The sequence below is a fragment of the Radiomyces spectabilis genome (genome assembly GCF_025331425.1).
Source record: "Radiomyces spectabilis strain NRRL 2753 chromosome Unknown BYT42scaffold_3, whole genome shotgun sequence".
NCBI lineage: Eukaryota > Fungi > Mucoromycota > Mucoromycetes > Mucorales > Radiomycetaceae > Radiomyces > Radiomyces spectabilis.
In genome coordinates this window covers 1,426,189-1,445,142 of record NW_026251928.1, presented here as the reverse complement: position 1 = coordinate 1,445,142, position 18,954 = coordinate 1,426,189, and the positions used below count along the sequence as shown (strand labels likewise).

General features: G+C 44.5%; 9 protein-coding genes across 9 annotated transcripts; 4 read left to right on the top strand and 5 right to left on the bottom strand.

Annotated features, from left to right (window-relative positions):
* The first annotated feature begins 971 nt into the window (after nt 1–971).
* Nucleotides 972–2,854, top strand: BYT42DRAFT_560225 (uncharacterized protein). Its single transcript, XM_051567218.1, has 2 exons — nt 972–1,351; nt 1,472–2,854. Exons 1-2 carry the CDS (start codon nt 1,153–1,155, stop codon nt 2,617–2,619), a joined length of 1,347 nt encoding a protein of 448 aa, XP_051426289.1. The 5' UTR covers nt 972–1,152; the 3' UTR covers nt 2,620–2,854.
* A 1,549-nt stretch (nt 2,855–4,403) lies between these two features.
* Nucleotides 4,404–6,536, top strand: BYT42DRAFT_560223 (uncharacterized protein). Its single transcript, XM_051567217.1, has 4 exons — nt 4,404–4,838; nt 4,964–5,020; nt 5,098–5,159; nt 5,235–6,536. The coding sequence occupies exons 1-4, from the start codon at nt 4,559–4,561 to the stop codon at nt 6,417–6,419; spliced, it is 1,584 nt and encodes a 527-aa protein (XP_051426288.1). The 5' UTR covers nt 4,404–4,558; the 3' UTR covers nt 6,420–6,536.
* A 984-nt stretch (nt 6,537–7,520) lies between these two features.
* On the top strand, nt 7,521–9,425 carry BYT42DRAFT_560221 (major facilitator superfamily domain-containing protein). Its single transcript, XM_051567216.1, has 2 exons — nt 7,521–7,838; nt 7,923–9,425. The coding sequence occupies exons 1-2, from the start codon at nt 7,593–7,595 to the stop codon at nt 9,072–9,074; spliced, it is 1,398 nt and encodes a 465-aa protein (XP_051426287.1). The 5' UTR covers nt 7,521–7,592; the 3' UTR covers nt 9,075–9,425.
* Nucleotides 9,426–9,781: 356 nt separating this feature from the next.
* BYT42DRAFT_543771 (uncharacterized protein) lies at nt 9,782–10,942 on the bottom strand (the record flags this gene model as incomplete). The annotated part of the gene is made up of 4 exons (XM_051565715.1): nt 9,782–10,290; nt 10,359–10,527; nt 10,585–10,692; nt 10,757–10,942. The coding sequence occupies 4 exons, from the start codon at nt 10,940–10,942 to the stop codon at nt 9,782–9,784; spliced, it is 972 nt and encodes a 323-aa protein (XP_051426286.1).
* A 295-nt stretch (nt 10,943–11,237) lies between these two features.
* On the top strand, nt 11,238–12,350 carry BYT42DRAFT_236587 (uncharacterized protein). The gene has a single exon (XM_051562644.1). The coding sequence runs from the start codon at nt 11,380–11,382 to the stop codon at nt 12,220–12,222; it is 843 nt and encodes a 280-aa protein (XP_051426285.1). The 5' UTR covers nt 11,238–11,379; the 3' UTR covers nt 12,223–12,350.
* Nucleotides 12,351–13,182: 832 nt separating this feature from the next.
* Nucleotides 13,183–13,540, bottom strand: BYT42DRAFT_611513 (uncharacterized protein; the record flags this gene model as incomplete). The annotated part of the gene is made up of 3 exons (XM_051571512.1): nt 13,183–13,209; nt 13,278–13,388; nt 13,451–13,540. The coding sequence occupies 3 exons, from the start codon at nt 13,538–13,540 to the stop codon at nt 13,183–13,185; spliced, it is 228 nt and encodes a 75-aa protein (XP_051426284.1).
* Nucleotides 13,541–13,873: 333 nt separating this feature from the next.
* Nucleotides 13,874–16,602, bottom strand: BYT42DRAFT_528385 (PRMT5 arginine-N-methyltransferase-domain-containing protein). The gene is made up of 11 exons (XM_051565371.1): nt 16,339–16,602; nt 16,186–16,271; nt 15,988–16,122; nt 15,820–15,931; nt 15,581–15,750; nt 15,239–15,484; nt 15,115–15,167; nt 14,926–15,048; nt 14,777–14,861; nt 14,621–14,711; nt 13,874–14,510 (listed from the first exon to the last, which is right to left on the bottom strand). Exons 1-11 carry the CDS (start codon nt 16,574–16,576, stop codon nt 13,945–13,947), a joined length of 1,905 nt encoding a protein of 634 aa, XP_051426283.1. The 5' UTR covers nt 16,577–16,602; the 3' UTR covers nt 13,874–13,944.
* Nucleotides 16,603–16,863: 261 nt separating this feature from the next.
* On the bottom strand, nt 16,864–17,569 carry BYT42DRAFT_492208 (ribosomal protein L24e-domain-containing protein; the record flags this gene model as incomplete). The annotated part of the gene is made up of 4 exons (XM_051564135.1): nt 16,864–16,941; nt 17,017–17,313; nt 17,416; nt 17,493–17,569. Coding segments are annotated over 4 exons (453 nt in total), but the record flags the coding sequence as incomplete, so codon positions are not given.
* Nucleotides 17,570–18,032: 463 nt separating this feature from the next.
* On the bottom strand, nt 18,033–18,677 carry BYT42DRAFT_490932 (VPS4-associated protein 1; the record flags this gene model as incomplete). Its single annotated transcript, XM_051564038.1, has 1 exon — nt 18,033–18,677. The coding sequence occupies one exon, from the start codon at nt 18,675–18,677 to the stop codon at nt 18,033–18,035; it is 645 nt and encodes a 214-aa protein (XP_051426281.1).
* Between the last annotated feature and the right edge of the window lie 277 nt (nt 18,678–18,954).

Sequence of the window (18,954 nt, the reverse complement as noted above, 5' to 3'; positions counted from 1 at the left end):
AACGTGGGTGATGGGTTTGTAGTTAAACGTCTGTACAGTGCTACACGTGCAAATTATTGACAGCATGTACATCAAATCAAAACCTCACTCACAAATACATGATCCACAAAAAGAAATACAAAAAATAAAACGGGAAAAGAAATATAGAACAAAACAGCTGGACTAAATTGTATAATTCCCGCTTTTTTTTGCTGAGATGGCTATATTTTTTACTTTTCATTGTGGAAGCTTTTTTTTCGGGTTGAGAAAGTCACATGGTCTCCTTATGGCTAGCTAGACACCCTTTTTTTTTTACACTTGTGAGCCGACCCAAAAATTATAGACACTCGGCTTCATTAGTTCCAATCTTGTTCAATCCCGGTTGCTTCGGCGATGCAATGAAAATAAAAAAATTATCAGGCCAGTCTAGCGCAACCGTAGCACAAAAGGTGGCTCTAGCTGCATGATCGTTTCACCATTCTTCCATTTTTTCCAATCAGGCAATAAGCCAAGGGAGAGTTCATCTTGTTGAATGCTCGAAATCTAGACCCGTCTTCTTGATCTCTATTTTTTTTCTGTGGACATCAATGACCGCTCTTGATCATCCAAAAGAGGTTCGAACAGCTCAGTCTATTCATAGATAACGCCACAGATCATTTAGTTTGAACTCATTAGCTTCCGAACCTTCCCAGCGGTCCAATCGCTGAATAAATGAGTCTGACATAATTTCACTCCGCTCAGTGAACCAATCAGAGATTAGGTTGAAATGAAAGCAGCTCAACGACTCAATAAAGAACGAAAAGAAAATATAGTTCAGTACACATGTTTGCCAGTGGACCGAATCGACGGATCCGAATGTACGGAAGGTATAATCTTACGTATTTGGTGTGAAAAAGAAATCAGAGAATGAATGACCCAAAAAGACAAATGTGTATAAACACATCGAACCCCGTTTGAAGGAATTCGTCTCCCGCTAACAGATTCCGTTCCCGCCCGTCTCCCCCACGTTTATAAAGTTGCACTTGTTTTTTTTCAGTCTTCTTTTTTGCTTCCTCGGCTGATTCTTTGGTTCTCTTTATCAGTATACGATTCTACTCTACTCTCCTCTACAACAACCAATATTTATAACAAAAAACCCATTGCTTGTGAAATAAGGAACCAGTTCTTGGCAAAATGATGGTGAACGCTTTTGGAAAGACCAACGAACTGAAAATCGAAGTTCTCAACGATGTCATCCAGCTTCGTGGCCAAGCCGACGAAGCGGCAGGCAAAGTGCTGCAGGGATCAGTCTTGCTCAACCTCGCCGAACCTTTGAAAGTTCGAACGATCCAACTCAAATTCACTGGCAAGATGAAGGTCCAATGGTCCGAAGGTATGGTATCCATAGTGAGATCACTGACTGTTTCGGTCAGATCGGCTTGGAGTTTATTTTATCTTGTTCTTGAATGGTTTGACTGATGGTTGGCTGGATTTTTTTTTTATATCTTTTTAGGAATGGGCCATCACCAGTACTCCCATAAACAAGAGCGTACGATTATTACCCATAGTTGGCAGTTTGTGCCACCTCACAACGGGCATTCCAAGAAATCTCAGCTTTTACCTGCGGGACGACACAAATGGGATTTTGAATTGATGTTGCCAGGCGATTTGCCCCAGTCGCTCAATTCTGATATCGGTCGCGTCACGTATCGTCTCAAAGCCGTCGTGGACCGACCGGCGTTCCATCAGAATCTTGTGAAGAAGAGACACATCCGTATCAACCGCTGTATGCTCAATGAATTCGAACTGTCTCAGTCGTTGGAAATTCACAATACGTGGGCCGACAAAATGGTGTACGATATTTCGCTTCCAACCAAAGTGTACGCTCGAGGCGAATCGATCCCCATCTCATTCAACATTCTTCCCATCGCTAATAAGCTCAAAGTGCGTTCGATCATGGCCACGCTCAAGGAATACTGTACCTACACCGCAAACGCACACAGCAAAACTGATATGCGCATCATTCGATTCCTTCGTCAAGAAGACCCGTTTTCGGAAGCCGTGCTCACTGGGGAGACGTCATGCTGGACTCGAGTGTTAGACATGGATGTGCCTCCGCAATGTCCTTTAATCTTTTGCGATACAGATAATGAGATGATCAAAATTCGACACAAGCTCAAGTTTATCATTTCACTGGAAAATGCGGACGGTCACTTGTCGGAATTGCGTTGTGCGGTGCCTGTGGTGATCATTGACTCGCTCATTCAGCAAAGTGATCTGCCGACCTACGACGAAGCGTGGCGTTCCGTGCCTTATGATCGTGCGGTCTGGGATGCACTTCGGTCGCAACCGACTCGTCCTCATCCCGTCTCCATGGCCAGTGCGGAACGTTTGGTCGAAAGCCGGCAGCCAGTCACAATTTCCAGTTGGACAAGGTCGCTCTCCGTCACTTCGGGCGCCGTGCAACCGGCCCAACATTCCATTTCAGAATCGGACGAAAGCAATGTGGACGCTGAGTCTGAAATGTGGTGGAATGGCGTCGATTTGTCCAAGGTGCCCTCTTACCAGTCTGTGAACCACATGGATTTATCCTTGTTGTCCTGCTCTTTACCTCCTGCCTATGATTCCTTGTGCACCTGGCCCTCGCGCGGCTGTCGCTAAGCACGACCACTTGGTCTCACTTCTTCCATGTCACAAAAATTCCTTCTTACATATATCCCATAGCTTAGTCATGTCTTCATCTCTGCAAGTTCTTTCACGCTATTTCTATTTCCATTTGCAACGTTTACATTCATTAGTTCATTTTGTTTTTCATCCTATTCATATTTTCTGCCTCTCTTACTGCACTTGGTGCTTTTACATTCCTCATTTCAATAAATAAGACATTCTCAACATACAACATATCCAATATGGTATTTCAACAATGACATAACAAGCCGTACCAAATAGGAAGCAAAAAGTCATAAAAGATATTTGAAAGCCCGGCAGCCTTTTTTTTTTTTTTTTAAAAAAAAAAAAAAGAAGTGCAAGGTGCCGAGTTTTATGACGGACAGGTCAGGTCAAGAAAAGAAAGGGAAAAAGGGATTTTTCCTGGAGTTTTCTACATTTGAACAGGTTGTGTTTTGAATGGATTGACAGTTGAGTGGAGTTACTAATGTCACAACAGAAAAACAATGGAAATTTTGGACGCGACGTTAGGCCAACTGTTTCGTTACTTTACAACATTTTTTCAGGTGCCATGGTTATTAAGCTTTATTGCTGTTTTTGTCAGCCAGGATCGTCAACTATAAATCTCGAACCATCTCACCACATCCCATCTAACGAAAAAAAAGCTGGAAAATGAAATGGAAAAAAAATTGGCAAACACAAGAGCTAAAACAAAAGCCAGCTTTCTTTCCGCACCGGAAGATGACAGGAAAAATGACGAAGGGAAAATACAAAAAAAGATTACGTGGAAGATTACGGTTTTCAGATTACCTATCTGTCTGGCGGAGAGGACGCAACGAAAATAAGTTCACACGTATCGTGAGACACGATTGGCAAAGACTTATCCAACCATTCAACGATTTCGGCGAAATTCGAAGATATTGCTTTTGTATCACCTCCTGGATTATCCCGTATATGGGCTTTCAACCGGCCTTGAGCAAGCCAATCTACTCCAAGGAACCATACGTAAAATGAACTATTCAATTCATTATATTACGCGGAGCTCGCTGGGAACCAATCGATCTGCAGATGAGATTCCGCGGACGGTGATCGCATGGCGGGTTGTGGGGAACAGAAAGAAAAAAAATTAAACTAGATTCCACAACTCACCAATAAGGAATAAACAATGGTATTTCTCGCTTTCGATTCATGGATAGCTTGGTTGCTTGCGTTTTGAACCACACTGAGGGCATTGTGCATCCTCTGGTCAAGGTCCGATCCATCGCTTGTGCATCAGCAAATATCTCTATTCTGCATCTGTTGTTGCCCATACAAGGAACATTTCACAGAAAAAAAAAGTCGGACTTTGGGGGTGGGCGAACCGTTTGCCCGGAATTGAAAACAAGGGGTCATCCACTGCTGCAGCTCCAAAAGAGGCAATCGTCATTCAGACCCCGACATCCGCGCCTCTCGGGCAGAGAGTTAAAGAAGTATCAAGAAGAAGTGTCTTGGACGGCATTTATTAGGCGCTTGGGAGGAACTGATATAGAAAGTAGCAATTTTTTACTGAATGTCAATCGAATAAACCTTGCAAACCTCGATTAAACGTTTGGAGCGCGGGGAAACATGGTTTTATACCTATTTTTTTTGGTCAAATACTGAGTCGCAAGGTCTGCTAACCTCAGACCAGCAACATACTATGAACAGACAAGGACCTTATGGAAACACATGACGGCACTTTTTCATAATATATAAGCGGTTTGTATTGAGGGCGGGATTGTGTTTTTTTTCTCTTTTCATTTCTTCAACGCTTTCTTCCTTAGCTTCTTAACTTTTTCTTTACTTTATTGCTCCTTCTTGCCTTACTTCCTGGCTTTACTACCACTTCTTTACCCTTTCAAATTTTCCCCCCTTCAAACTGGCCATTTTCAAACCAAAGATTACTGTCCAAGCCATGTCTGCTACCAACTACGCCTATGCCAACATTCCAATGTACTCTGGTTCTCTTGTTTCCGGGGCCGAGACCTCGACGGCCTCGACTGATGTGAGCTCTTGTGCATCTGTCACTGATCGGTCTTCGCCTTTGCGGGCAATGGCGTCTGCCTCGTCTCCTTTGGTCTCCCATTATCTTGTGGACGAAGCAACCGATGCTTCGGATTACAAACGCAAATGGGATGACTCGTTCACGGCTGCTGAACGTGAAGCAGCCAGTGCCAACATTGCCAAAGCTCTTCGTACGTAAAACCTTTCAAAATCAATAGCCAAAATTTCATTGAACAGTGTATTCATGACTCATTTTTCCATCCAAAAATTTTTCCTCCACCCTTTTCGTTGTTATTTTTTTTCGATAACGCAATAGATATCGAGAATTTTGAAGATAATTCATCCACTTCATCGCGTGATGACACCAGTCAAGGTAAGATATGCTACCTGCATCTCCAGCCAGCATTTGCAATACACGACTCACACATACTTGCCCTTTTTTTTTATTAGAAAGCGACGATGGTCATAGCAAGAAGCCAGGTAGAAAACCTATGGCCGAAGAAGAACTCGACGTAAGTTCTTTTGATCCAATCCTTGCGTGTTGCTGAATGTTATTTGTGATCTAACCATTTCATTTTTTATTACAGGATGAAGAAGATCCAAAGGTTAAGCGCAAAGCGCAGAACCGAGCAGCTCAAAGAGCGTTTCGAGAACGCAAAGAACGTTACGTGAAAGAATTAGAATCCAAGATCAAGCATGTTCAAGACACGCATTTGTTCGCTACGGCTCAGCTATTTCAAGAAAACCAACGGTTGCGCTCGGTCATTTATCGTCTTGAAACCGAAAATATGGCTCTCAAGGGTGTTTCCATGGCCGGTCCTGATGAAACCGATCCATTGTTCTTCAAGTCAACCTATCCTGGCTGGATGCCGCCCATGTATGGTTATCAACCCATGCTGGTCCCCGCAATGAGTTTAGACTCGATTTCATCTTTCCATCGACAAACTCAATCGGACCCAAAGTATTCTCCTGCCATGTCTCCGGTGCCTATTCTTCCTCAACACCCGCTCTCTCCTCAAGAGCCCCACCCAGCAGCACGTCATCATTCTTCTCATCCTTCACACCAACAATCAAGCCCTTCCATTCGACCTTCTCCTGTTCCTCATTCTCACGCCCAACGACGAATGGTGTCTCAAGACCCTCAGCAATTTACTTTTTCTATTACTACTCCCGATACTTTACGAGCTATTAATAATCAACAACAGTCGGCTTCATCCCACCGCAAGAACTCCACCGCCTCCACCGAACCTATTGAACTGGTTCAACTGTATCCTGACCACAGCCATCCTGCTACCCAACATCAAAAGAAACGCCATGCGTCGCCGGTGCCGCTGGCTAAAGAAGCCAATTCGCCCGTCCAAGGCAGCCAAAGTGTGGCTTCGATCGAGATCGAAGAAGAAGAAGATAACGACACGGTGCGCAGCATTTTAAGCGAGCCTGTTTTTGATTCCCATGGTGAGCTAATTTTGCCCGATGAGGAATTAAAAAAGGGCGCATCCTTGCATGCCGATACTATGCTGTCAACGACCACGGGCGATGCAGGTACCGACGATCGAGCACGGACGTCCAACCTGACCGCGGCTGCGAATGAAACACAAAAACATCACATCAGTTCGCCTTTATGGCAACGCTTAAATCAACATGCTGGCACGCCGAAATTTAGTGTGGACCAACTTTTAGAAGCCGTGAAGAAATCTGCCAAAGGCACTGCCAATGACCAACGCCTTTTACACGAATGGGAAATAGAGACCATGATGCAAGAAATCAATTAACTTTTTTTGACATCATATGGATATGTATTATACCGGGCATGCATGCCCATCACAAACATTTTTTTTTGTTATTTGTTATTTATTATGTAAATAAAATCATCGTTTTTTACATCGCCACCCAAAGGTTCCCTACCCACCCGAGTGGGCTGAATCCCCACTAAAAGCCAAGAAAGTGTTAGATAGCGTGGTAAGTCTCACACAAAACTTAACCCCGCGAATCTCCCCACTTGTGCAACAAGGGGGCAGGTTAGTAGACAAACCACGGCCATTGATTGGATCTTGGTGGTTACAGTGGGAACCAATCCAACCGCGAAACCGTGACTGCGACAATATAATTTCACACGACAGACTTGGGTTGCTCTAATATCCTAGAATGGTAAAGAGCGAATAGCTCATGGTTACGGTGTTTGGGTGCACACAACCAAGTGTGGTTCAGTGATCAAAGAAAATACACGTCGAAGAGAAATCTACTTTTTGTGTGCTGATGTTGTTACTTTTTTCGGCTGATTTTCATTTTACCAATGGAGGGTCATTGTGTGGTGCTTCACCAGTTCCGAGACACTCGGGATGCGGAGATACATGTTTCCATACTAAAGTGTGGAGGATCTGGGGGAGAGAGGACGGGGAAAATGCGGGGAAAGCGGGATATCAGGAACATCCGCTGATGTATCATGACGGGACAATGACTAGTGAAAACGGTATGACTTTTTTTTAAAAGGAAAAATACTGACTGGAAGGGTGAACCCTAATATGACATAATGAGACTCAAGGGTCTTTGAGGCCATTTTTTGTTTAATCAATCGGATGGTTTGTCTCGTTAGGTTGTCTTATCGATTACATAAACACACGATTTAGCCTTCCTCCACTCATTTCATCCGAACGGTCAATTGGATCACTCCATTTTTACCACAACGGGAAATCAAAACACCATGAAAGCCAGGGAAAAAAAGGTGGTGCGTTGTTTAGCACGGATTAATATTCGCCCCTTCAAGAGTTGACCCTTTTTTTACAATTCAGCTGTTTCGAATGAAGCTGGCTTCTGTCAGGTATAAATATTGCCCTTCTTTTTTTCGACCCTTTTTTGTTTTCTTTATTTCTACAATTAGTGTCACATTCATCTATTTTACTTCTTTCTTTCTTTTTTTGTTTCCATTTTTTTTATTTTTTTAATTGATGCCAAGCTCTTCCTTTGTTCGTCGGTATAATTCACCGCTGGTGCAAGTGATCCTCCTGGGTCTTGTGTGTCTGTGCTGCCCTGGCATGTTCAATGCATTGTCAGGTCTCGGTGCCGGTGGGTCCATGAGTTCCAATGTTGCCTTGACTGATGCAGCCAACGGTGCTCTTTATGGCTGCTTCGCTATTGTTGGTTTCTTTGCTGGTTCATTCACCAACACGGTGGGTGTCAAGACAACGTTGACGGTAAGGTTTCACATACAATTGAGACTCCGCGAGATAAAAAAAATCTTTTTTTACTTAATTTGTTATTTTGTCTTGGGTGTCTAGATCGGTTCCGTGGGTTATGCCATTTATTCCGCTGCTTTCTGGGTATATGATCGTAAGCAAGTATCTGGTTTCGTTATTGCGGCTGGTGCCATTCTTGGTTGCTGTGCTGGTGTGTTCTGGTCTGCTCAGGGTTCCATCATGATGTCGTATCCCGAAGAGAAGAACAAGGGCAAATACGTTGCCATCTTTTGGTCGTTGTTCAACATTGGTGGTATCTTGGGTTCTGTCATTGCTCTTGCTTTGAACTTGGAGAATGAAGCCGGTGGTGTTTCCACGGGTACTTACACTGCGTTTGTGGTGATCATGATTGTTGGTATCTTTTTCTCCTTGTCGCTCAGTCCTCCTTCGCGTGTGGTGCGTCCCAACGGTACCCAAGTGGCCGTGGCCAAATCAGCTCATTGGACCCATGAATTGAAGGGTGTTCTCCTTCTTTGGAAAGAATGGCGCATGGTCGCTCTGATTCCCGCATTTTTAGCTTCCAACTGGTTCTACGCTTACCAATTCCGTGTGAATGCAGTGTATTTCAGTGCTTCTGCTCGTGCTTTGAACGATACCATGTACTGGGCTTTGCAAATTATCGGTTCCTTATCGATTGGTTTCTTGCTCGATTACCAGGGTTTGGGTCGTCGCGCTCGCGGTCTCGTCGGTCTCGGTGTTCTCTTTGTCGTCTTGATGGCCGTGTGGGCCGGTGGCTTTGCTTTCCAATTGACATTTGACAACAGCTACAACAATCCTCTCGGCTGGAAAGATTCCGGATTCGGTGGTCCTTTTGTCTTGTACATGATGTACGGTCTTTCCGATGCCTTGTATCAGACCTACCTGTACTGGCTTATGGGTGCCATGTCCAACGACCCCTCTTTGCTTGCTCGCTATGCCGGTTTTTACAAGGCCATGCAATCTGCTGGTGCAGCTATCTCTTTCGGTCTCGATGCTGTGGATATTCCTCTTCGATGGGAATGCTTGGTTTGCTGGCTTCTCGTGTTTGTGTCGTTCCCCTTGATCTTTCTGGTTGCCAACAAGGTCACCGAAACCAATATGTCCGTCGACGAAATCGCTGCCGCGGAAGGTGTGGATGGCTCTGACATCTCCGATAAACACAGCAACTCGTTTGTCGAAGTCTCCGAAGGCAAACCACAATACAACCTTGCCTAATTTTGGTCTATTTTTTCCCTGATCATATTTTTTTCATTGGCCCTCTCTTCTTTTTTAATTTGCTCCCGCTACTCCGCTTTTTCCTTTTGTTCCCATCTATTTCCCGCCCACTCGACATTTTTATACATATTTTGTTTCGTACTTTTTTGTCTATTTTTTTCCCCAATTCACCCGTTTTTCCTTTATTGGATCTATTCTTACTTTTTTTCCTTCATATTATTCCGCGATTCTCTTCGTCCTTTCTCCTTCTTTGCGAGAGCCCCTCAAGGTTGTCTATAGATTATATCTCTTTTGATGATATCACATGTAAATTTTTGTAATAAAAAGAAAAAAAGAGAGTTATTATCCAAATTGGTGTCATTTTTCCTTGGTCAGGACGTTTTTTAATTATGTGTCACCACGGTTATTAAAAAAAAAGTGATCGTGACACCAAAAAAGCGTGCATCTGGAGGGAAAATCATTGCAATTCCGAAAATACTACAATTTACCCGCACGATCGGTCGGTCGGTCGCATTATGTCAGCCAGCTGAGTGCAACCAAAGGAAGGGAAAACCAAGTTTCAAAGAGATAAACAACCCATGTAGCGAATCGTTACTATGCCCAAATCGTTACGATGGCATATGATCGTCAACTCCGTCGATTGGATTGTTCACGTGGGTATAGGGTCGAGCAGATTTCGTCAGGGTATCATTTTTTTTTTTTTTTTTTTAAATGGAGGAACTTGTGCTGCGGTGATGCGACGTGGAGCTCCATGTGGCCACTGACAACGCCAACGAAGCAATATCGTCATCGGTAGGGCCGCCATCCATCAACGGTCGATGTCGGCGCAAATCCGTATGAACGGAGCTATTGGAACCGGTAAAACTTCCACGGCGCGATGATCCATATCCCGCGGATCCATGCATTATCGATCCTCCATTTCCGTCTTCGTCGTCCGAGGATGACAAGGGACCTCGATGGGTGTCCTGATCGTAAGAGTGGTGGTCTAATCGGTAGTCCATGTGATGCAATATGGCGGCCAAATGTTTCATAATGTCCATGTACTCTTCCTGAGTCAGAGGCATCGCACTAAACCGGGCCCGTTCGTAGCCTTGCAGATACACTCGGCCCAAATGACTATCGACCAGATCCTGCTGAATCAGAAACTCAATGTATTGATGGATGGAAACACAAGTGGGTCGCGCATATTCCCTGTCAATCTCCATCACCGCTTTCTCTACAGCCTCCAATCGTCAGGGATTTTTTCTTAAATGGATGACGGGATATATAGGACAGAAATCTTACCAATGATGGAAGGTGTTCTTGCAATTGCTCGTTTGAAGTCGACGCCCTCAAACATGGGCGTGCCTGGTTTGGCCCATCCAATCAGCGAGATATCCTCCGGTAACGGTTCAGCAGCTTTACGCACCCGCTGAGCCTCGTCAAAGCCTTGCTGAATTTTTTTGAATACTTTCTATTGCAACATATCAATAAAATGAATCTGAAGAGACTTCACAGGACGGGTCTTTACCTTGGGAAGATCGTCTTCTTTGATAGGAATGTACAGCTTGGGAATATCCTGCAACGATCCTCGCACCGTCAATACTCGACTACATGAAAACCACAAGGAAGCAATGGCCTATCGTCTCTGTTAATCATTGAAGAACCAAGAGTAGAAGTTCAAGCAAAACGTGTGCACTGACCAGCACTAGATAGCTACCGCCGACCACGACCAGATTGCGGTAATCAAAGAGACCCGAGTCGGTACGATCGGTAAGAGCTTGAATGATGACATCGGCGGCTGAAATGGCAATACACACTGTAGTTAGGAAGATTAAAAAGAATAAAGACGCCGTATAAAGGTAGTGAGCTTTGCGTGATGTCTTCATGATGGCGGTGAATGCATATGTCTGGCTGAAGCCCAGTCCATGAAGGCACCAAATTTTCTCTTATGCTCATTTTTGTCCCCATTACCCAAAAAGGAAAGTCGGATGACGCTTGTAAAAACAAAACTTTGGGTCGACCATCGGCCAAAACCCGCATACTCTTTTTTTTTTTTTTCGCAAGGTTTGAAAGCACTCACCATGGCCACGTCAGGCAAACCGGGGGGTGAGAAAGCTTCGGGATCGGCCCTTTCGTCTGTTGTAAACGACTTGATTCGAGCCGCTGCTGGCGGTGATGCTCGTGACGTAGCCGACGACGATCTTGACAAGTTTGTAGCCGATCTCATCCTGAAAGAAGCGGCGGAAAAAAAGAAGAAATACAACGACATTGGTGTACGCGCTTACTCTCCTAATCCGTCCATGTATGTATTTAATATGGATCGATGGGTCTACCGTGTCGCCGTGTCACTGACGCCTTGATTGTAATTTACACTTGTAGACGACCCAGCGATATGCCAAAACCAAACAAGCGTTTTTTGTTAAATATGGTCAAAGCAACCGACAGTCATAATCAAGCTGTCATTAGAGCCGCCGAAAGAAATGCTTCTAGAGCACATCAACGACTACACCACCGCGACACAAGCTCAAGTCGACACCGACGACGATCCCGATCACGCTCATCGTCGTCATCACCGTCCCGCAAGCGAACGCGAACTAGCACTCGATCCCGCTCCCCTTCCGATTCCCGTTCCCGATCAAGGTGTGATGATGGTGGGAGCCGAACCGATAGCGATGAGGAAGACAGTATGGATGAACGGCGAGAATACGATCGATACAGAGAAAATCGATCGTCGCAAAAGCGGCCACATAGTCGATCGCCCGATAGACGACCAAAACGATCCTTATCCGTGTCTCCAGCTCGCAAACTAGGTGGAAAAGTCAATCCGTCATCCAAGCCAGTGCAGATCCGTGGTCGCGGCAAGATCAGCATGAACCGCTCTGCCATGGACAAATATTTCCAGGACGAGTATGATCCAAGCAAAGATATCCCATCGGATGAAGACCAATACGTATTTGCAAAAGAGACAGACACAATCAAGGCCAAAAAGGACAAGAAAAAAAAGAAGAAGAAATCGAAAAAGAGCAAAAAGAGCAAAAAGCATAAGCACGACAAGAGATCTAGTGATGACTCACTCTCTGCCAGCGACTTCGATGCACCCACTGTCGTCATGCCTAAACCATCAATACGCGCTTGGGATATCGGAAAAACTTCATTCGACCATTAGCGTCCACTATCATAGAACCATCTTGCATCTATTCAGCATCCAATTTCGAAAAAAAAAATTGCCCTTTCAAATACACTATTTATGAACCCCTTTAACTTGATCGACATAAATATGCTTGGATATTGGTGGGGTGTTGCGAACGTAGGAACTGTGGTCTTGTTGCCTGAGAACATCACGTTGGCATACCTCCGATCGCTTTTGACGCTGGTCTTGGCTAGTAATCTCTTATATTTCCTGGGATCCATTGAATTCAAAATGTGTTTCGATGCTAAATGCAAAACGACAGTCCATTGCCGTGAATACAGTACAGCTGAATGTGACTTTCTTAACTAAGCACTTTTGTGGAACTCTTTCAACTGCGCCTCATTACTTTCATTCATCAAAAATTTGCAGGGCCCTATATTTTAGATGGGTGTCAAGAGCAGCATCGCATGTTCCTCGATTACAGGTTGCTGCGTCTTCGCTTTCACTTTGGTGAGCGAAAAAATCCGCATAAATTGGAGGAACTCCGCTGGGATGGCGCATTCCCTTTCCTGGCACCTGTGTACCTTTTTCGGTGTTTGTTAGGAAGAGTCGGTTTGGTAAAGAAGAGAATCCAGTCACTGTGAAAGTAGTATATGATATGCACATGTGAAAAAGCCTGAGCGATAGAAAAGGAGAAGAAGAAGCCAGCCATGAGTTCTGAAGAACTTGCTGCCATCCCGTGAATCTTTGCCAGTCTGAAGCCCTTAAGCACCAGAAGGGTGTCTTGATGGTGCACTTAAAGACGACTATACGTGTTCTTATTGTACATATAATGATGTACATTGGAGGCGAAGGATAGAACCGTGTCATTGAGAGTGTTCAATCATATATTTAGTAAAACAGGTGTGTATGAGTGATGTGTACGACATGGACAAAGGACGGAATAAATGTACAGCGGTGGCGTGAGGGTATGAAAAGGCTGAATCGTAGGGGCAGCTATCCGTGGAATTCTTGGAGAACTCGCTACAACAAAGTTAATATCTCACTCTTTTCGAGACATCGCCCGCTAGGAGCCTCTCCAAAATACTTACTTCAGCTACACGTTCAATGTCTCTTCCGGAAATTCGCCTAGTTTTAGGAGGAAGTACTTCCATAGTGGATTCAGCTAGTCTCTGTGTGAACAAGATGTAGTTCAGGTAGATCTATTCAAGGCGTTCCGTCAGTGGTAATGTACTCGCACTCGTGTTTGAGGTACTGCCATTACCAAAATGTCCACATTTTCGTCCAGCGATTTATGTGGCATACGGCGTTTCAGCGCATTCCGGAGTGCACCCCGTTTATAAAGTTTGGTCATAACAAAGCTGAAGGCTCGTGAAAGAGGAAGAGGAATAAAACGCGAAATGCAAAAAAGTAGAATAGCGTGACTCGGTTTTAATTTGATACGCACTGTTCTGTTGGAGTCTGAATGGTTTTCCAAATCCAGTCGTTTCCGATCTGTGGCACCTCATTTTCTTACAGAGAGCTCCCACACTTCATTTTGCATACAGCCCTTTTTGTATTTCTTGAAACAACGCGGTGTTTCTGCAGACAAGTTTATGATTAAGCGTTCTTTTGTTCAATAAACCATCAAAAAATGAACTGGGATGCGCGCCTCTTTTTTAGAACGTTGGGAAATTAAAAGAATAAGGATGATGCAATATGCTTGCGCGCATTTTTATTTAAATGTTGTTTTGCTATGACTAGATTTAAGAATTTTGTTTACAAGCCGACCCAGTAAGAGCGGCCGCCCACATTGTGAATAGGGGTCACGGTGAGGTCGCTGTTGTTCAGAGTGACTGAGACGGCCCATTCATACCATACTTTTTTACGGTCGGTTTGTCGCCAAAAGTCCAGTTGAATGGTGGATCCCTTGACGGCTTGAACGGGCGTTCTCAAGGGGAAAAAGATGGGGAACCAGCTGAACATGCCGGGCGAATGCGTGGTGGGATGGATAGAGATCAGCACATCTTTGTACAACACCGATTCGAAATATCCAGCCAGTCCGTGAAGCGTCATATCACTGCTTGCTTTGAATTCGACGCGTGAATACCGGACATTGTGCAAATTGTTCAATGGATCACTGTCAGCGGGAATGTCCTTATTGGGATGCTCAAACGTCCATAATGGTTGCGACGGCGCCAGTTCACAAGCTTGCTGGAACATGACCACATACGGTGTTTCAAAGTGAGCGAGATCCTTGTAAGCCGCCACTTCATTGTATAATTTGGAAGACGCAAGAGGTGCAGCAAAGGCTGTATACGACGCAGGAATAGAAATGCCGTCGGCTAACCGAATAAAAAAAAATTCAATCACAGGTCAGCTTTGTGTTTCTTCCTTGGCAAAAATCTCTAGACCTCGTCGACAAAGTGGTCGGCTGTGGTGATGTTTGACTTACGTTTCAAAAATTTCTGTGCACCATCCAGACATTCTGGCGAAAGTTCATTGTCACCAAACGAACCCAGCAATTCACTCACGAGAATATCGCACTAGATGCAAGACTCAGAAAAAAGTCATGTGGGATGTCAACTCGCCCAGCTTGGCATTTTCTTACCTTGGTTGACGGTCTCCATTCACGCATATCGGCAAAGATGAGTTCCACTTTATCATGCCACAATTCCGCTTTGCAGTTCTGTAATCTAATGAAAAAAAGAAAATGAGAGGCGGAACCACAAAGGGTTTTTCCAGAGTTTATCTGCTTACGTGACATAGGCATTTGGGTTCTTTTCGAGTGCATAAATGTGTACTTTTCGCTCGGATTTTTCGGCCGCCCGTAAACAGCAATTGACCAAGGGACCACGGCCAGCACCGACCACCATGATAGTGCTGTATTTTGTAACATGTGAGACACTGTGCGTCTTGCATGACCATGTTTAACAAGTCCACACTTACGATACGTAATCTGATCCGGGCTCGACACGGTCCAGCAGTGCATGATAGACTGCCTACATGAATTGGGGTCAGCCAGTCAGCTTTCAACATCCGAATCCCGGTCACGAATGATGGGGCACTTTACCTTTTCATATTGTTGGTACTTGATAGGGTCCTTCTCAAAAGTTTCATAGGTTCCATTTTCTAGATTATCCATCAGAGGCTGCAAAGGGGCCTGGAGGTAATCTTGATAACCGGCGGCGAATCTCTGGACTTGATCCAATTCCGGTAAATTCCTGTTCAAATAACGGATATATTCTTGATAGGAAGAATTGCTTGCGGCGGGATGAAGCGGTTTGGACGGTAAAGTGACAATCATATTGGGACGTGACTAGACAATGAAAAAGAAATAAGTGTGTGCGGTGGTAAATCAAGAAGTAAAAAAAAAAAAAAAAAAAAAAAAAAAAAAGGTAGGCAGGGCATGTACCTTGTCCATTAATTTCTTGATAAAGGCTTGATGCCGTTTGCTCAGGACAGGATACCCTTTGGCGTTACTGACAAAAATCTCGGCTGGAATAATCACGGCTTTGATCGGTTCGGCAAGCCACATGTCCAATTCCAGTTCTTGTAAAGGCAAATTCGCCGTAATTTCAAGCGCTATTTGATGCCATGCATTATTATCTTTCCATGCCCCAACACTTTGCTGTTACTGTCAAACAGACATACCGATATGAATTTTTGGATTATGTTCTGTCAGTATCTTGAACTGATTCCATCGGCGCCAAGAGGCGTTAGTGTCGAGATCGTCCTTGTCCACCAAGGGCACCTTGATCCACATCTACGCAATACAAATAAGTCCTCGGTCGTCCGATCTGTGGCATGGCTGAATGGTACCTGAGTATAGCTCATGGAAGTCACATGGTGATTGATGGTGCGTACAATGTTGGCCATATTCTTTTTCGGCAGGGACGGCAACATCACCGCCAAAAGACCCAAATGACATGCCCACGCTAATTCTTGTTTCAATACCTACATAACGAAAGATCAGATCCAGTGTATCAAATGGCCACTTGTGCACCGCGTCAAATTTACCAATTCTGAGCTTGTTCTTGTGTATGTATCGGCAGAATCAAGTTGCAACCAATCGGCCAGTTCTCCTACCACGACCTCGGACCATTCTATGGATGCCACTGGTGTTAAGAAGAAAATGCATAAGAAACGTGTCTTGGTCGTAGTGTGTATTACCGGCTGATTTGAGAATGAGATCGTCGCGTTCAAAGTAGGGATTATTTCTCCATGCTTCTATGGCTTTTCTGTTATTAGATTCAAACAGAACTCGCTGACATTGAGGGTGAGCGATGGGAGTGACGATGAAGTCGTGGCCTGCAGTGGTGGCCTCGTGGACAAACAGCGAAATATCCTGGTAGTATTCGTTGGTCAGCAAGCCAACAGGACAGGCACGCGAAATGTCGTCGTCGCTCATGCTGGTTAAGAAGCGAGAGTAAAAAGAAAGAACCAAGAAATTGTATGCTTATTTGATTTGCGAGCCCATTTTATTTTTTCGACAATTCCGCCATTAGCTGTTATTCTTTTTTTTTTTTTTTGGCATTTGAATCCCCATATTCCCAGTGCAAGCAAGTATACGACAAAGGCTCTTACTCCTTTGTGATGTCGGCAAAAAACACAATGCTTGGATTACTTTTTTTTTTCTTGTTTTATTGGAACAAAAGTGAGAAAGAGTGAGTAAATGAGTATTTTAAGAGGGACGACTTAGCGCGAGGTGGCAGCGGCCTTGGGAGCGAAACCCTTGGCCTGTTGCTTGCTGACCTTGGCACCCTGAGCAGGACCCTAAATTATCAATTCAAATTCACCCGTTAATATGAGAGTTCAAAGGCACCGATCTTTTTCTTATTGATATCTTACACTAGCCTTCTTGGCAGCAGCAGCAGCCTTCTTGGCTTCCTTGGACTTGGCAACGGCAGCCTGACGAGCAGCAGCACGGGCATCGGGCTTCTGGTTACGCTTGGCACGGATGGCATCCCAGGAAGCACCGACAATAGCACGTTCGTGCTTGACAGTGCGGCGAGTGCGCTTCTTAGCGATTTCCTCGGTAACACCCTTCTTGTTCAAACGACGGTAGATGACGGTCCATCTGATCTTGCGGGGGTTAAGACGCTGAAGGAAGTAGGACTCGGCCTTGCCATTGATGAATTTGAAAGTCTATATAAAGAAAAAATGGGTTGTCCATGCGTCAATGGCTGTTTCGTTCACTTGTATCCAATGTGCTAAATGATGTTAATGGCTCCTTTCAAAATGACTTACTCTACATGACAATAGAAGCTGTGAGTCATTTCATGTTTTCATGATTAACTTTCATTTTTCTTTAAATTGAATTTTACCTGCTGTCGAGACGGACATAAGTCTTACCCTTGGCGGGGTAGATCTTGTAGCCAGAGAAGGAGCAAATCTCGAGCCTATATTCATCAATCCGTCAGTCATCGTTCATCTATCGTTCTCGGATGGTCGAATTGCTCCAGATACGTTACTTCATCTTTATAAATGGATGATAGGATGGAAGAGGGGGATTCTCTGCCGCCCTTGACTGGAGTCTGAGCTTCACCCTTCCTCCCCCCCAACCCAACTCAACCCAATTCCTTGCACGAGAAATTGCTGAAAGAGGTCGTCTGTCCGACCCGAATTTTTTCGGACCGGACACCATTTTTCCTAACACCACACTTTTTTCTCTTTCGAGTGAAACAAAAAGGGAAAAAAAATGTGATTGTCCTGGATCACTTCATTGGCAATTGATGACTTTGTATGTTACGGACAAGTTGGGCGTAATAAATAGGTTACTTATAGTCACAAGTCATATATAAGTTGATCTAGAAAAGCTTCTTCTATATTTGGGGGGGGGGAGGGTGGATTATTTATTACAACTATTATTCTTTCGCTTTGGATATCGGGGGTGTTTTCGGTACTTCTGGAAACTGGAGGTTCTTGAGTTTATCGGAGGCTTCACGTTTCTGTTGTTTCTTCATGTGTTCTCGTTGGCGCAGGTAAAAGTAATCACGGTGAAGGACGAATTTGGGTGGTTCGGTAGGTTTGGAAGGGGTCAAAGCGCCGGATTCACTCGTTGGTGAACTCGCCCCGGTTTCCGGTGGGTCTTGGGACTTTTCTCGTTTGCTTTCACTCTTGTCAGTCTCTTTTCCTGAGTCGTCTTTGGCTTCTTTCTCTTTTTTGTCCTTGTCTTTGTCGTCATCTGGTTTTTTAGTTCGCCATGACTTCCAAGCCGAACCAATACTGGAGACCAGGTCCATGACACTGTCGCTTTCCGGCTCGCGGTCTTTGTACGGCTCCTTCTTGCCTTGCGCCGTACCCTTTGTCGACAAGCGGGGACTGGAGCCTACTTTGGTGCAAAAGTTGCTGTCGGCCAAATGCGTTCGGCATGTATAGAACCAGTCGGTGTTGCTGTTATCCGCCGACGTTAGCACTACCGCCGTGAATTTGCTGCATACAAAACACGGTCGATCCTGCGTCGTTAATCGTGCAATGTACAGATTCTTTAATGTACCACTTTGGGTCATGGCCGACACTGAGGGGTGAAAAAAAAAAGGAAAAATTTCCCAAGATCCACAGAGAAAATGGAATTACAGAAAAAATAAAATGAAACCGATTTTTTGGTTGCAAAAGCAAAACTCTGTAAGAGTCTCCTTTTGGGGTATCATTGTGGGGAAAATGAGGTGAACTGTACTCTTTAGTATGATACTTGCTCAACACATTGAACTTAATTTGAGAAAAAAAAAAGGGTTTGGAAGTGACATTTTTTGAGGTGTATTTCTATGAGACAAGTGTTGAATGCTA

Coding starts and splice junctions, on each gene's coding strand:
- BYT42DRAFT_560221 (XM_051567216.1), top strand. CDS start 7,593: ATGCCAAGCTCTTCCTTTGTTCGTCGGTATAATTCACCGCTGGTGCAA. Junction 7,839..7,922: donor GTGTCAAGACAACGTTGACG/GTAAGGTTTCAC, acceptor TTGGGTGTCTAG/ATCGGTTCCGTGGGTTATGC.
- BYT42DRAFT_528385 (XM_051565371.1), bottom strand. CDS start 16,576: ATGAGCGACGACGACATTTCGCGTGCCTGTCCTGTTGGCTTGCTGACC. Junction 15,485..15,580: donor TCAAGAAATTAATGGACAAG/GTACATGCCCTG, acceptor TTCATTGTCTAG/TCACGTCCCAATATGATTGT. Junction 14,712..14,776: donor AATGGAGACCGTCAACCAAG/GTAAGAAAATGC, acceptor TCTTGCATCTAG/TGCGATATTCTCGTGAGTGA.
- BYT42DRAFT_236587 (XM_051562644.1), top strand. CDS start 11,380: ATGGGTCTACCGTGTCGCCGTGTCACTGACGCCTTGATTGTAATTTAC.
- BYT42DRAFT_560223 (XM_051567217.1), top strand. CDS start 4,559: ATGTCTGCTACCAACTACGCCTATGCCAACATTCCAATGTACTCTGGT. Junction 4,839..4,963: donor CAACATTGCCAAAGCTCTTC/GTACGTAAAACC, acceptor ATAACGCAATAG/ATATCGAGAATTTTGAAGAT. Junction 5,021..5,097: donor GCGTGATGACACCAGTCAAG/GTAAGATATGCT, acceptor TTTTTTTATTAG/AAAGCGACGATGGTCATAGC.
- BYT42DRAFT_560225 (XM_051567218.1), top strand. CDS start 1,153: ATGATGGTGAACGCTTTTGGAAAGACCAACGAACTGAAAATCGAAGTT. Junction 1,352..1,471: donor GAAGGTCCAATGGTCCGAAG/GTATGGTATCCA, acceptor ATATCTTTTTAG/GAATGGGCCATCACCAGTAC.